Source organism: Manis javanica, chromosome 6, assembly GCF_040802235.1.
Source record: "Manis javanica isolate MJ-LG chromosome 6, MJ_LKY, whole genome shotgun sequence".
In the NCBI taxonomy this organism is placed as follows: domain Eukaryota; kingdom Metazoa; phylum Chordata; class Mammalia; order Pholidota; family Manidae; genus Manis; species Manis javanica.
In genome coordinates this window covers 114676590-114690652 of record NC_133161.1, presented here as the reverse complement: position 1 = coordinate 114690652, position 14063 = coordinate 114676590, and the positions used below count along the sequence as shown (strand labels likewise).

General features: G+C 40.2%; 1 protein-coding gene and 1 long non-coding RNA gene across 5 annotated transcripts in view; one reads left to right on the top strand and one right to left on the bottom strand.

Annotated features, from left to right (window-relative positions):
* The window catches only part of ALKBH8 (alkB homolog 8, tRNA methyltransferase), a 54373-nt gene extending 50221 nt beyond the window's left edge, over window positions 1-4152 (bottom strand). The window contains exon 1 of one of the 4 annotated variants that reach the window (XM_073239324.1): window positions 4080-4152. In XM_073239324.1, coding sequence (XP_073095425.1) covers window positions 4080-4093 — 14 coding nt within the window. In that variant the 5' untranslated portion in view covers window positions 4094-4152. The other 3 variants (XM_073239321.1, XM_073239323.1, XM_073239322.1) reach the window with 3 other exon arrangements.
* Window positions 4153-4180: 28 nt separating this feature from the next.
* LOC140849977 (uncharacterized) overlaps window positions 4181-14063 on the top strand; it is a 31432-nt gene continuing 21549 nt past the window's right edge. Inside the window, exons 1-2 of the long non-coding RNA XR_012132509.1 lie at window positions 4181-4490; window positions 6440-6520. This is a non-coding gene — a long non-coding RNA (uncharacterized lncRNA). The remainder of the gene's footprint in view (window positions 4491-6439; window positions 6521-14063) is intronic.

The window sequence follows — 14063 nt, the reverse complement described above, 5'->3', positions numbered from 1 at the left end:
TCAGTAAGAGAGGTAATGAGTCAGATTTAGGATATAACACACTTGAGGTACTGGTGAGATAGCGTTCCAACATCTGGCTGGCAGATGACAACATGAAAAGAAGAGGAGAAGAGGATAGAGAAAGTTTTAGGTATCACCACTTGACAGAAAGGGGATAGCTGAATGGACATTTTTTATATTGAACTAATTACAATTATTTGCTCTAATATTCATACCTTTTCAATGAACTATGTGTTGAGAACAAGGATTAAATTCGATTTTTCTTTGTTTACCCAGAACCTCCCTCATTGCTATGAGACAGTATAACACAGTATTTAAGGGTCCAGGTTCTAGGTTCAAATCTCAGCTCTACCATTTACTGGCTGTATGATCCTGTGTGAATTACTTATTTAGTTAACTTAGTTAATTACTTATTTCTGTGCTTAGGTTTCCTTACCTATAAAATAGGAATAGTGTCTATTCTTGGCACATTAACTCCATCCAAACCCTGCACTAAAAAGTCTTGACCGAAGTCTAGCATGGCTTCTGGGAGCACCCCAGCTCATTATTAAAATGCCTGCCTGAGAAAACTCAAAATGCTGCCAGGAAATTTTACTACTGTTGTTTACTACTATTGTTCTAGCAGCACCTAACTATAGACCCCTGATCTCCTTTCCTTGGAGTAGTACCAAAAGGGGCTCACAGTTGTGAACAGGTATCTCTTGCAACTCAGAAGTATCTCTCTCAAGGATTTCAGAGCCATTCCCTTGAAATGTAATAATCAGGAAGGAACCAGCCTGTTTCCATGGCAGGACAGAAACTTTGGAAACTTTTTTTTTTTTTCGAGAGGGCATCTCTCATATTTATTGATCAAATGGTTGTTAACAACAATAAAATTCTGTATAGGGGACTCAATGAACAATCATTAATCAACCCCAAGCCTAGTTCTCAACAGTCTCCAATCTTCTGAAGCATAATGAACAATTTCTTACATGGTGAACAAATTCTTACATAGTGAATAAGTTCTTACATGGTGAACAGTGCAAGGGCAGTCATCACAGAAACTTTCGGTTTTGATCACGCATTATGAACTATAAACAATCAGGTCAAATATGAATATTCATTTGATTTTTATACTTGATTTATATGTGAATCCCACATTTCTCCCTTATTATTATTATTATTTTTATTTTTTTAAATAAAATGGTGAAGTGGTAGATAGATGCAAGATTAAGGTAGAAAACATAGTTTAGTGCTGTAAGAGAGCAAATGTAGATGATCAGGTGTGTGCCTGTAGACTAAGTGTTAATCCAAGCTAGACGAGGGCAATAAAACATCCACGGATGCATAAGATTTCTCTCAAAACAGGGGGGGTGAGGTTCTAAGCCTCACCTCTGTTGATCCCCAATTTCTCACCTGATGGCCCCCCCACGACTGTGCCTGTCTTAGGTTGTTCCTCCCTTGAGGAATCTTACCCGTCTCTGGCTAACCAGTCATCTTCCGGGACCATACAGGGAAATGAAAAGTTGGTAAGTGAGAGAGAAGCAATATTGTTTGAAAAGGTTAGCTTTTTACTTCTTTGCAGATTTATGCCCTGTGGCTTTTATGCCCAGCATTTGTCTTGAGGCATCTTTACCACTTGGAAGAATTATGATATTCGGTAATTTCGTTAAGAGGCACGAATTCTACTTAAGGGTTGTAATTAGTAAGGAAGAAGAAAAGCTATAGAAGTAGCAGACGGAAGAAAACATGGGAAGATTGATTATTTCTTTGACATATCTTCTTGTAGAGTAACATAAGCATGTATAGGTTTTAAACTACTAATTAAATTGTGCACACACATGAACATAATAGGAATACAGCTACATAACGAAAGCAGACCTACAATTACCAGCCATCTCCAGTGAAACCAAGGAAACCAGAAACTTCGGAAACTTTTTAACTCTGGTAACTGCCAGCTAGCAGCTAGTATGCGCTGACCAATCCTTTGTAATTTTCACCCCTGACTCAACAGAGCCCCCCTCTAGCCACCTCCCCATTCTCCCTTTAAAACACCCAAATCACTTCTGCACAAATCAGAATAAAGCTCAGCTCTTTCCCCTACTGTCAGTAGTTACTAAATAAAATCTGTCTTTACACTTTAATGACTGGCTGTGTTAATCTTGGGCACAATATCATAACGCTGTCAAGAGGATTAAATATGCCTATTATTATTACATTACTGTTAATTTCCAGAAGAGCAAAGTCAGAATGGTTTATGAAGACAAAGAAAAGCTGAGGGCTCTCAAAGGAACTATCTTACGCCATTCCATCCAAGATCGTCATCTTTGGAATAGCATTTTTGCAGTATGCAATGGAGATTAAGGGGGAAATGCCCTAAGAATTTTTCTCTAAAACATCACATGAGGAAAGACTAAGTGAAAGAAATGAGAAAGAAAAGATGCTGAACATGTCTTCTTTAAAGTCTAACACTAAGAGTCCAGCACCAGCAGATGGAGCCTCATGATCATACTTCACCCTCTTTCCTTTCTCCTTCCTTCAGTCATGCAGTAGTATTACAGGTGTAGCTTTGGAGGCTCGTTTATTCCCCATTCCAGTGACTTGGCAATGCACTGGCCCAGCAGGTGTGAATTTCCTCAAAAAGGAATTGTCTGCGACCAGCAGCTGAGGTCTGGAGGTGCCCCCTTCCTAACAAAGCCACTCCTTTTGCCACTCCTGTTGCACAATGGCTTTGGATGGTCCTTGCCAGTTACGGGATGTTACAGGAATGAGGTCACTATTTACTACAATATTAGCCATAGTGAATCCAGTCTAATTCCATCCAGCCTAAGCACACTTTGTTGGATAATAAGATTTAGAAATCACACATGCTCTGCTGCTAAGTTCAACCCCAATGTAGCCTACCGGATACTGCCATACAGTAATGGCAGTATGTGTCTCCCTGGCCTCCTTGAACAACAAAGTTCCTACAACCAACCAAGCAAATAAACAAATATTCCTTTTCTTGTGTGTAAATTATACTTACTTAATAGCAAAGATCAGAAAGAACTCAAATTCCTATCAAATGAGCCCTGATCATAAAGTATCACACAGGTATACAGGATACACATACAAATCTCTAGGACATACAAGAAATTAGTGATAGAGGTTGCCACCAGGAAAGGGAAATGGGTAGATGGATACAGGAATGAGAGGGAACGTTCCTGCTTTTTAACTTTTGAATCTAGTAGCTATTGAAATATCATTACCTATGAAAGGAAATGAAAATTTTAAATGATTATAAAAAACTGACCCCATCAGTTGTCATACCACCCCATTTTACTTCTTTGAGGAATACCTACTCTATATTTTTGTATGCCATCATTAATTTGCTTATTCTGTTTGCCTCCTCTAATTTAATAGAAATTAAAATATTAAAGTATTTAGTCAGTATTGCTCACCATGGAGCACTCAGCACCTAGAACAGAATCTAGCACCTAGTAGGCATTCAATAAACGTTTATCCACATACACTTACTAAATCTACTAACCTTGCCATCTTACCTCCTTAACCTCTTCTTCAGAATTCTGAATTTGGTGCCTCTCTTCAATGTTTTCATTAATATTTGGTGTATCCCTATCTCTGCAGTTTTCACACTGTATTGTAACTGATTGTATGCTGGGCTCACCCAGGGGGCCTTTTCCTCACTGGACTGGCATGTATCAAAAAAGCTCCGGAAAGGCCAGCCTAATACTTTCTAGTTGCAACCGTCAATGCCCAACCCCAAAAGGAACAACAGATCCGCAACAAACACGAACAGGGGCAAGTCAAATACCGACGGGACAGCCCAGGGCACGCACCCTCTACCGCCCTCGCACCGCAACACAGCACCGCCCGGGCCAACCCTCTTCTCCGCACGCTCTCAGCCCGTACGCGACAGAGGAGGCCGGCAGAGGCAGACAAGAGAAAGCCGCGATTTGCAGGCATTAAGCCGGCCAGTAAGCAGTGCCACAAACTGCCTTGGCTCAGGATGGCTTCTCGCCACGTGAGTATTCGCTCCTTCAGCCAGCCACTCCAATTTACCCCTGAACTCTGCGGCGAGTACACCCACAGCATCTCACCTGGGCGCAGCCATGTTGGATAAAACTGGACTACATTTCCCATGAGCCTGCAGGGCGATGACCGGAATTCCCACAACTCCTTTCGCCTCCCCCAGTCGCATTACGGAAGGCTTTTCAGCCAGTAGACCGCTCTTCCGATACTGTGAAAATTCAGTTGTCTTATTTTGGGTTATAATAAGGTTTGTGAGTGCAGCATATTTGGGGTACCTCCCCCAGATGGATACAGTCAAAAGGTGTATCTCTAGGCGTCAGTAATCCTCCCCACCCACCCCCACCCGCCCTCCGCTCTTTGCGCATCTTTCCTCCTGACTCTTTATTAGAATGATGGGAGAGGTCCCTGGGGGTGTGAACGATGACGTCGCATGGGCGAAAGAGGAAAAGGTGGATATACGTGAGCTTGCCAGGGGAATGGTGAGTACCAGAGTGGTAGGAAGGCGTGTGGAAGAATGTTGGGGGAGGTTGGACAGGAAAGGGGTTGCGTCAGATTTTGGAGGACTATGCCATTATATTCTGTAAGCCTAAGGGGTCTCTGGGGGGTGCTGTGGGCAGAGCTTCTGGTGGAAGGTGGGAAGAGAGACTAAAAGTAAGAACACAGTGAAAACTAAACTATTAACTAGAACACAGCAGTGGCAGACGGAAAGGGCAAAGATGTAGTAACAGATCAGAAATAACAGAAATTGTATTAGGAGCTGTGTGCATGTAGGGAAGGAAACTTGGGAGTGGGTCGGAAAACCCTTCCCTGCAGTGCTGGTACAATGCCCCTATCCGAATCCAACCACAGTAGACTACCAGTAAACGTTAAGGCTGGCCAGCTAGGAAAAGTGGCACTGAAAGAGTGCTATTAAGTGAAGAAATGGTTAATAGGAATAGAAAATAGGTTAGAAAGAGGAAAGAACAGAAGCTGACAGGCAGATAGACAGAGATTGCAATAGTCCAGGAGAGGGTGAAGCTAAAACTGAACAGCAGAAGTGAAGAAGCATGTGCAAGCTAGAAAGGCTCATCAGCGAGACATTGTAAAGTACTGAAGGGTATAAGGGAAAGCATGTTCCATCTCCCCACTGCAGTTTTGCTCCTGCACTACCAGATGCTTTGAAAAACATTCCAGTAGAACTTTAATGATAGAAATGTTTTTTGAGTTGTCCAGCGTGATAACCACTAGCCACGTGTGGCTTTTGAGCATTTCAAATTTGGCTAGGCAACTAAGGAACTGAATTTTGAATTTTTAAAAATTTTATTTTTAACTAATTTAAAGTTAATTAACTACATGTGGCTAGTGGCTACCAAACTGGACAACAATGTAACATATCCCCTTACTTCCTATTAACCAAATTCAGTTCTTTCATCTGCATATCCACTCTGCTTGAAGGTACTGAACCTTTTAAAACTTTGAATTGCCTAGCCTCTGTGCAGCTCCTCTCTCCTATTTGTCATCACATACTGATGACGTGTTTTCAGAGTTTTTTACTAGCTTCCCTCCCTCTTTTCACAATTAAATGCAGGCACTCTTTCAGGTTTTGTTTCACCCTGTTCTCTTATTTTAGCCTTTCCCTGTCTGCTTCTCCAGAGTTTTAGAGCTTTGTGAATAATTCTCAAATCATATCATCAACCCTGGCTTCCCTTCAGAAGGCAGTTTAGTTTAGTGAAAACAATGATGGGCATTAGAGTTGCTGAACTGAAGTAGAAACTGCAAAATAGAATTTACCTTTTAGGATTGGTGTAATAGTTAACTGTCGTACATAAAGTAGCTGTTAAACGATTGTTCGTTCCTTTTCTACTCTTTTGCTCCTGAGTTACAGGCCCAAATTTCCAACCACTTGCTGTCCACCCTTGCCTCCATATCCTTAGAAAAAATGTGGATACATTTAAAATTTCAGATGCAATCTTTTTTATACAGGCTCTTATCTTTTGCTATTTCTCCCAGAGAAGATGATACCGTGAGGCAATTTTCAGCTACATTAAGGTTCTGTTGTATTTGTTATGTAACTCCAATATCTTCCATAGCCTTATAATAATAAAATTGTAATAAGTGTTGAACTGAAAAGAAATTTAATTTTATGATAGAATTCATTTTCACCTGTACCAAAAGCTTTACATGTTGACCTGTATAATTTTTTACAGGTATTAAATGCTGACCTAATGACTCTTTCCTTAGTAAAAGCCTGTTCTCAGCTTCACGATGCATGAGTTCTGCATGTCACTAGAGCAGGGGTTAGCAAATTTTTCCATAAAGGAACAGATAATAAATATTTTCAGCTTGGCGGCCACATATGGTCTCTGGTCATGGTTTTTTGTTTTCTTTTGTTTTTTTTAACAACCTTTAAAAATGCAAGAACCTTTCTTAACTCCCTGGCTTATCCCAGCAGGATCTGGCTCATAGTGCTGTAGTTTGCTGACCCTTGGACCCTCTTCCTGGACTCTTTAATCCTGAGCACAGTCTCAAGGTAAAGCTAAGATTAGTGCCACTACGGAAGGCATTTACAGTGAAATACAGTATAAATGACTTTAATCAGATTAGCCAACACTACATTTTAAAGCATGGAATAGTAGAGGTCTGTCCTACAGTAGAGTTCCAAAATTAGGGTGATGAGCAACATATTTAGAATTGCCTTTAGTTGCCAGTGACAGAAAACTGGGCTGATTGCTTAAACAAACAGTTATTTTTCTTCAGTTGACAAGCCATCCATACAAAAGCAGTCATTGGCGCTGATTGTGCTTTTCAAAACTGTCATCAGGAAACCAGGTGCTTTCATCTCCTGCTCCACCATGTATGTTGACTTTATCCTCATTCTTGATGTCTCCTGATTACAGAGTCACTGCTTCCTCTCCAGACATCTTGTTCCCAAACTAGTTTCTCTAGCTGGATAAAAGGAGCAGAGTCTCCTCTTATCATCCAAGACATGAAGCTCCCAGTGGACTCCCCTTGTTTCTTTGGCCACATGGGTTGCATGCTATGGTAAGCACAATAATGGACCCCCAAAGATATCCATACTCTTATCTTTGGAACCTGTGAAAAATGCAGATATAATTACATTTGCAGACTTTAAAATAGATTATCTAGGAGCCAATATAACCAGACAGATTCCCTAAGAGCAGAACATTTACTCTGGCTGAGCAAGAGAGATGGAGCAGAAGAAATCAGAATACAAGTGTGAAGGATTCAGCATACCATTGCTGGCTCTGAGTTGTAAGTGTCCACGTGCAAGGACCAGAAAGGGACTTCTATAAGCTAGAGATAACACCTAACTAACACCTAACTAACAGCCAGTAAGAAAGTGGGGACCTCAGTTCCACAAGCACAAGGAACTGGATTCTGCCAGCAACTGGGATAAGCTTGGAAGCAGATCCTTCCCAGAGCATCATAATAAGAGCCCAGCGAGCCAACACCTTTGTACTTTCCTTAAGAAATGGAACAGAGAAACCACATGACTGACCCAAACTTATGGCCTGCAGAACTGTGAAATAATAAACTTGCTAATTTGTTACAGCAACAATGGAAAACTATTACACATGCTTCACCCAGACAAATCACTAAAGGGAGTGGCATTGCCTTGACTGCTTTGGGCCAGTCATGGTGAATTCCACAGGCTGCAATGAGGCCCATTGTTCCTGAGATCAAGAGATCTTGAGAAACTATGCTCTGTCTATAATTAAAATTAGTTCTGTTAGCAAGAAAAGTGGAAGAACAGCTATTGGGTAGACAACAGCATATTCCACAAGGGGGTTGAATACATCATCTGGCTGGATTATCATAATATGGTTTACCTCAAAACCTAATAAAAAGAGATATTAGAAGAGTGAGCACTCTCATCAACTAATAAAGCATTCAAAGGTAGACGTCTAATAGCTTTACATTCCTGCTTCAAGATTCCTCATCAGAAAAAAATGGAAATGTTGCCAACAGTCCTTGAAAATTGTTCCATTTTTGCTATGGTTCCAAAATGTGATATGGTTTTACTGCAGTTTCAAATTCAACTCCTATACATAATGAGGTTCCTGGTTACCCTTTCCTTTTTCCCCCGCCTAGACCATTTGTCTTTTACTACCTTTTGACTTTTTTCCCACTTGTACCCAATGGTAAGTATATAGGTTTTGATTTTTTTCCTGTTTATGGTTAAAAAACACTTTTGTCTCTCAGCGTTTCTTCTCCATGTATTCTTCAGCTACTTATTTTATCCCTCCTGAGTAAATGACAAAGTTCCTTTCCAAACTTTTGTTTTCTCTTCTGCTTCCCTGGATTTCTGGTTTCTTAAAACTCCAACAAGAATGCATAATTTTTATGTAAAATCATTTGATGTTCACTATGACATTTCAGGACTGAATACATTATTCATGCTCTGCTGATAAAAATTAAATGCAAAGTTTGCAGTTTTGTAAGTTATATAGTGAAAGAATTCCCGTGCAGTAATTAGAAGCAAAAGTAACCCCCCAAAAAGAAGAAGAAGAAGATGATGAAAAAAAGAAAAGTCACTAGCCTTTAATTTCTACTACAAAACCATAAAAGTCCACTTGGAAGATTGTTATTTGGTCAGTTGCAAAACATAGGATTTTAGCTCTAAAGCATTATCACCACAATCATCCTCCACCCCGCAAAAACATGGTTTATTATTGAGGCCGAAAACCTGCCTACTTAACAAAGTAATTCTTTTTCAGCAAAATACTTTTCAATTGGAAAAGAATAAAGAACTGATAACAGGATGCAAGAAAGTCTTTGGTGTAGCCAGAAGAGTGGGATTTGTGGATTTTTAAAGGTTATGATAAATGAATGATTTTTAAGTATCTTCCTTAACTCTACAAGAAAAAAATTTCTCTTAATTTGTAAACAATTTAAAAATATGTAACTACTTTGATAGCTCCATTCTATCATTAATCTCTCAAAGACCCAAAAATACAGAGATATTTTCAAAAGAGAGCAAGCTTCATCATTAACTATACTGGATGTAAATCCATATTTCATATAGTCATGATCATATCTGAATTTGTAGGTTTTTTGTTAGATCCAATTAGACAGTCAGCTTGTATTTACATTATGGCTGACTAAGACCTCATACTAGGAGAAATCGTGCCTTTTCTATTTTGCTTGAATTATCTTTTTTCATCTTCAGTGTAGAGAATTTAGCATTTTCTAGCCCACTTGTCCATTTTGCAAAAGTAGTTTTTGGGTTATATAAGCATTTACCAAGCACAAAAATCATGTCTTGGTTAAAGCAAAGGAAGGGAGGGGGCCATGGTCAGCTCCCCTGCCTGCAAATTCCCACTCCACTCTTTGTAGAGCACCTCTCAAAGTCTATGACATGTGACACTCAGACATGCAGACCTAATAAAGCCTCCAGTATACTAAATGTGAGTGAAATTAATTTGCTTTAGGTAAAACTAGTAGAATTTCCATCGGATTTTTTCAGATAACCTGAATTGTCCCTACTGCATGTTAGATACCACTGCACCTCGGGCATGTTGTTCAGAGGGTGACCCTTAGACTGACTGCATCAGAATCACTGGAGTACTTGTTAAAAACACAGAGTTCCAGATCTCACTAAACATAATGAGTCAACTAAAAACAAATGCTAAGTTTAAGTGGTTTCTCTGAACCCAGTGGATTATAGTGTGTTTCAAAAATCTCAGGGGCCAGAACCCAGCAATATGCATGCTTAAGCAATCCTGCTGTTCTTCCAAGTGTTCAGCCATCAAAGAAAAATAATGTATATTATTCATCAATATAGAGCTCTTTATAAATCTGTCCCAGAATAACAAACTGTCAAGGTACTGTCAAAGTTCTGATGTATTTGTATTTTTAATTTTATGTAAAGTGCTTTATATTAGTGGCAAGGGACCAAGAAACCCAAGTGATACAGTGCTCATATTATGAAATTATTAAAGAACACATAGAACTATGTCTCAAATCAGTTCTAATCATTGGCATCTCCGTATCCTATTTTACAGATGCAGCAACTGAGACTTAAAGCATATAAACTGTTTAAATGGGAAGTACTTAAAGAAGTGAGTTATATTCATGTAGGTGTTCTCACATGAATTAAAGGACTTCATTTTATAAAACATAAATGTAATTAGGTCTTAGGTATAAGTACCAAACACTTAACATACGTTGGTGTTTAATCCTAACACAAACAATAGGAGTTTTTTCCTCTCAGTTTTACAGATGTAAAATCTGAGGTTCAGAGAGGTTAAGTGGATTTCCAAAGATCACACAGTTAGTGGTGACACAGGCAATAGTTCAACCCCAAGTCCCTCCTCTTTTCCAATTGCATACATTTTTCTTAGGAACACCATTGCAGAGAAAATGTCCTGTGACATTTTGAAGTCTATCCGAGCACCATCAGACAAATACAGATGTGACCAACATGAAGAATGTTTTATTTCAATAGTTGCATCTTTTAAGCACATGCAAGAATAATTTACACAGTATAATTTTTTAACCTTCAATAATAGTTTGTCCAGAATCTTAAGTTTGTATTAGACCCTATATCATTAATTTTTAAAAAGACAAACAGTATTAACTATCTTGTTTCCTGTTGTTCTAGCTTGCCAGTGTCAGAAATAAGATTAGATGTCATCATTTTCTCACCTATTTGAAATGGTTTATGGTACCATGTGGTTAATAGGAAGTTAACTAGACCTAAAATTTACTTTCAGCATCTCTAGGAAGCCTGTTGGCAGTCTCATGGTGAATAATTAATAATTAATTAGCATTGACTATGGAACTCCTCATGAAATTTAAAACACCCTAATGGAAATAGATAGCTTTAAAAAAATCATTTGAAATAAGAAACTTACTGAAGTTGAATTACTAAAGAAGTGATATATGTGGATCATGATCTCAAATTAAATATCTTCCATGACCCTCAAAATAATTGGGGTTTACAAGTCCCTGACACTTCTTATGTCATCCCCTCTATTACAAATTCTTCCATAGTTCTAAATGCTCTTTCAGTCCAATGAATATAAGTGGTATCATGGAAGTAGCTTTGTTTTGTTTCTAATCTAATCCAAGGAGATTGGAGTTGAGGTACTTAGATAAACCTTGGCTGAGAATTCAGGAAACAAAAGAAATTAGAGACAAAATGTTAAAGAAATAGGGGTCCAGGACCTAAAGAAATACAGTAAGCTCTGAGCCATATTCCTTTCAGTGTTACAGGCAAGTTCAGCCATTAGATGGCAGCAGTGGAAGCAGGAACTTCTAGAATATAAGAAGTCCTGGGTGAATGCACATATTTGGACATCTGGATCTGCTTCAAGAGCTCTGGAATCTCCAAAGGCTCTATCCGGAATGGAGTTCTTTAGGAGGTGCCACATCACTGAAGTGATCCTCGGTCTTCTGTTTAGAGTCCAAATAGAAGTCTGAGTACTAAAACCAAGACTTAGGAGTATTAAGCAGATGTTACCAAGCCATGGTAACAAAGGGTCTCTCAGAAGTCAGCTCAGTTTAGACCAAGAAAATCAACTAGAAGTAAGAGAGACACCATAGCACTTCAGTAAGAAGCAGGATGATGAAAGGGCTTAGGCTACATATCAGAATAGAGCAAAAAGCAGACCTGACTGAGAACCAGAAATGTTGACACAGAAACCAGTACCAGAGACCTAGGCTGGGTCCCAGGCTCTTCTAGTTATTAAGTAGTGGTGGTGGACATAGGGGCAGGCTAGGAGGGATCTTGGCAATGGAGAGTCATCATGTACTTGGGTGTAGTTCAGTTTCTTGGGCTATACTGAAGGTATCTGTAACAGCTAAAATCAAATGGTGTAGATCATTCTTACTTTTCATTAACTGTTAAAGCAAATACAGTGATGAGAAATGAAACAAGGGTGTCAGTCAAAAAAGAAGGCTGGTCAATGATTTTTCCAGTTTCTTGAAAAGAAAATAGGGGTGAGGGGTGGAGGAACAGACCTCATCACAGAGAATTGCAGTAAGGAGTTTACTGCTAGTACAATGCCTTGCATTCTTGGTTGTACCATTTTATAAAGCATGACTTGGTCTCAAAATGATCTAGAACTTTCTTTAGTTCTAGACAAGTCTAAAGTAGAGATGGTGGTTGGAACAGGAAGTACCTAGGGACAGTGAAAGTAGAAAAACAGGGTCAAACTACTAACTGAAGAAGAGCTGAGAACTTCTGGTGTTCTAAACAAATACACTTAGATTTGAGCCATTATTTGCATTTCCTGAGGGAAAATGTGCTCAGGAAATCTATTCCCCTAGCATACTTTTTGGTTAAATCAGACTTAAGACTGCTTGTATTGGGTTGTCTGTTTGATCCAGGCCCCATAATTAAGCAAGAATCAGTCACCCACCCTTCAAGTCAAAGGATCTAGTGCTAGCACAACTTCAAGAAAGCTCCTACTAAGTCCAAAACAGTCCTCCTCTTTCACATCAGGATCCAAGCTCATACTCTTGGTTAGTCAGGTTTGGAACAGGGCAGAAATGGTCCTGAGGTTAAAGGATAAGAGGTCAACAAAACCAGATACTCCTCAGCCAGAGAACCCTGGGTTTGTTTCTTACACAAACGAGACAGGAGAGCCCACAGGAAGTCTCACATGTAGAGATCCCTGAACATTTTGAGTTTCAGATTTTGATCACCATGAACCTAGGCCCTCGGGCCATGAAAACAAGCTGAGAACAGCCCTTGATCCCAGAACAGTGAGGGGGAGACTGAGAATGTTGTCCATTAGCTACGGAATGCTGGTCCCCATGCTGCAAGGCCACATTTAGGTGTGTCATGTTAGAGTCAGCAGAAGCACTGAGAGAATCCCACAAGCGCTAGAAGGAAGTGCCCACAGCTGAGGTCCTGTATGGACCTGGAGACAGGCTCCAGCCAGTTGTCTGTCATTAAAGATGTAGCCCAGGTTGGCAAAGATTTAGTCTTATTAGAAGAGGTATGAAAAAATACAACTCCCATCCCTCCAGACAAGGCAGTTTCCAGAGCAAGCATTGGCCAGGAAGCCAGAGTTCCAAGTCATGTGCGGGTGCTGAAGTGGACAGCATGAAGCAGCCCAGACAGGGCTGTCACGCCTTTAATACGGAGCTGAGCCACCTCCACCTGTGGTGTACACTGGACGCATGCCTGGACACACTGATAGAAGTCTGCTGTAAACAGCTGGGGCTTAAGCCCCTCTCTGCTGTGATGCACTTCAATTTCCATTGGAGAAAAACCTGTAGCCTAGAATTAAAAAGCTGGTTTGCTGCTTCTTTCTCACACCATTGCTGTTTCTCTCCCCTGAGATTTGTTGGGGCTTGTCCACAAATGCTGTCATGGGGGCTGTTACTCACAGATTTTTTATCCATTGAGAAATGGACTTTAGCCTGATTTTCATGTGATCAGTAGAAGAGTCCCTGATGAGGCTCAAGATCCTAGAAAACTAGAAAAAGGTAAGTCAACACCAAATAACTAGGCAGGACTCCCACTCCTCCACACACATCAAACCATTGGTGAAGTCAGCCGCACTGTTGAGATGTCCCATGCGCTGGGCCTTCAAAAGTTGCTGCTCCTCACTGAGGAAGAAGATGTAACCCTCAAAGCGGCAATCTCTTCCAGTAACTGATGGTCTGGACACCACAGAGCCACAGCTTTACCAGAGTTAAGGCAAGGCCCGGAAGGCACAAGTGAGGCTGCTAGTCCATTCCAGTTTTACTTTGCAAGTTAGGTTGTCAAAAACAAGTCTCCAACTCCTTGTTGGACATAGAGACCTAAACAATACATATGCACTCAGGTAAGGTCAGAACACATTCAGTTAGTCCAGCAGCAGCTGAGAGGAGGAGAAGCCACCGGCAGGAGGAATCAGGACCTCTGCGGCTGCCCTTGGCAAGGCCTGGTTAAACCCAAAGAAAACACAGAACTACACTAAGAATGAGACATGGATCCCTCAGTGCTGCCAGAAAACAGAACATACAGAAAGCAAGACAGAATTTTAAGTGATGTGCAAGCGGCACAAGGTAGCAGAGTTCACAAAATAATAACAAAAAAGGATATCCAACAGCAG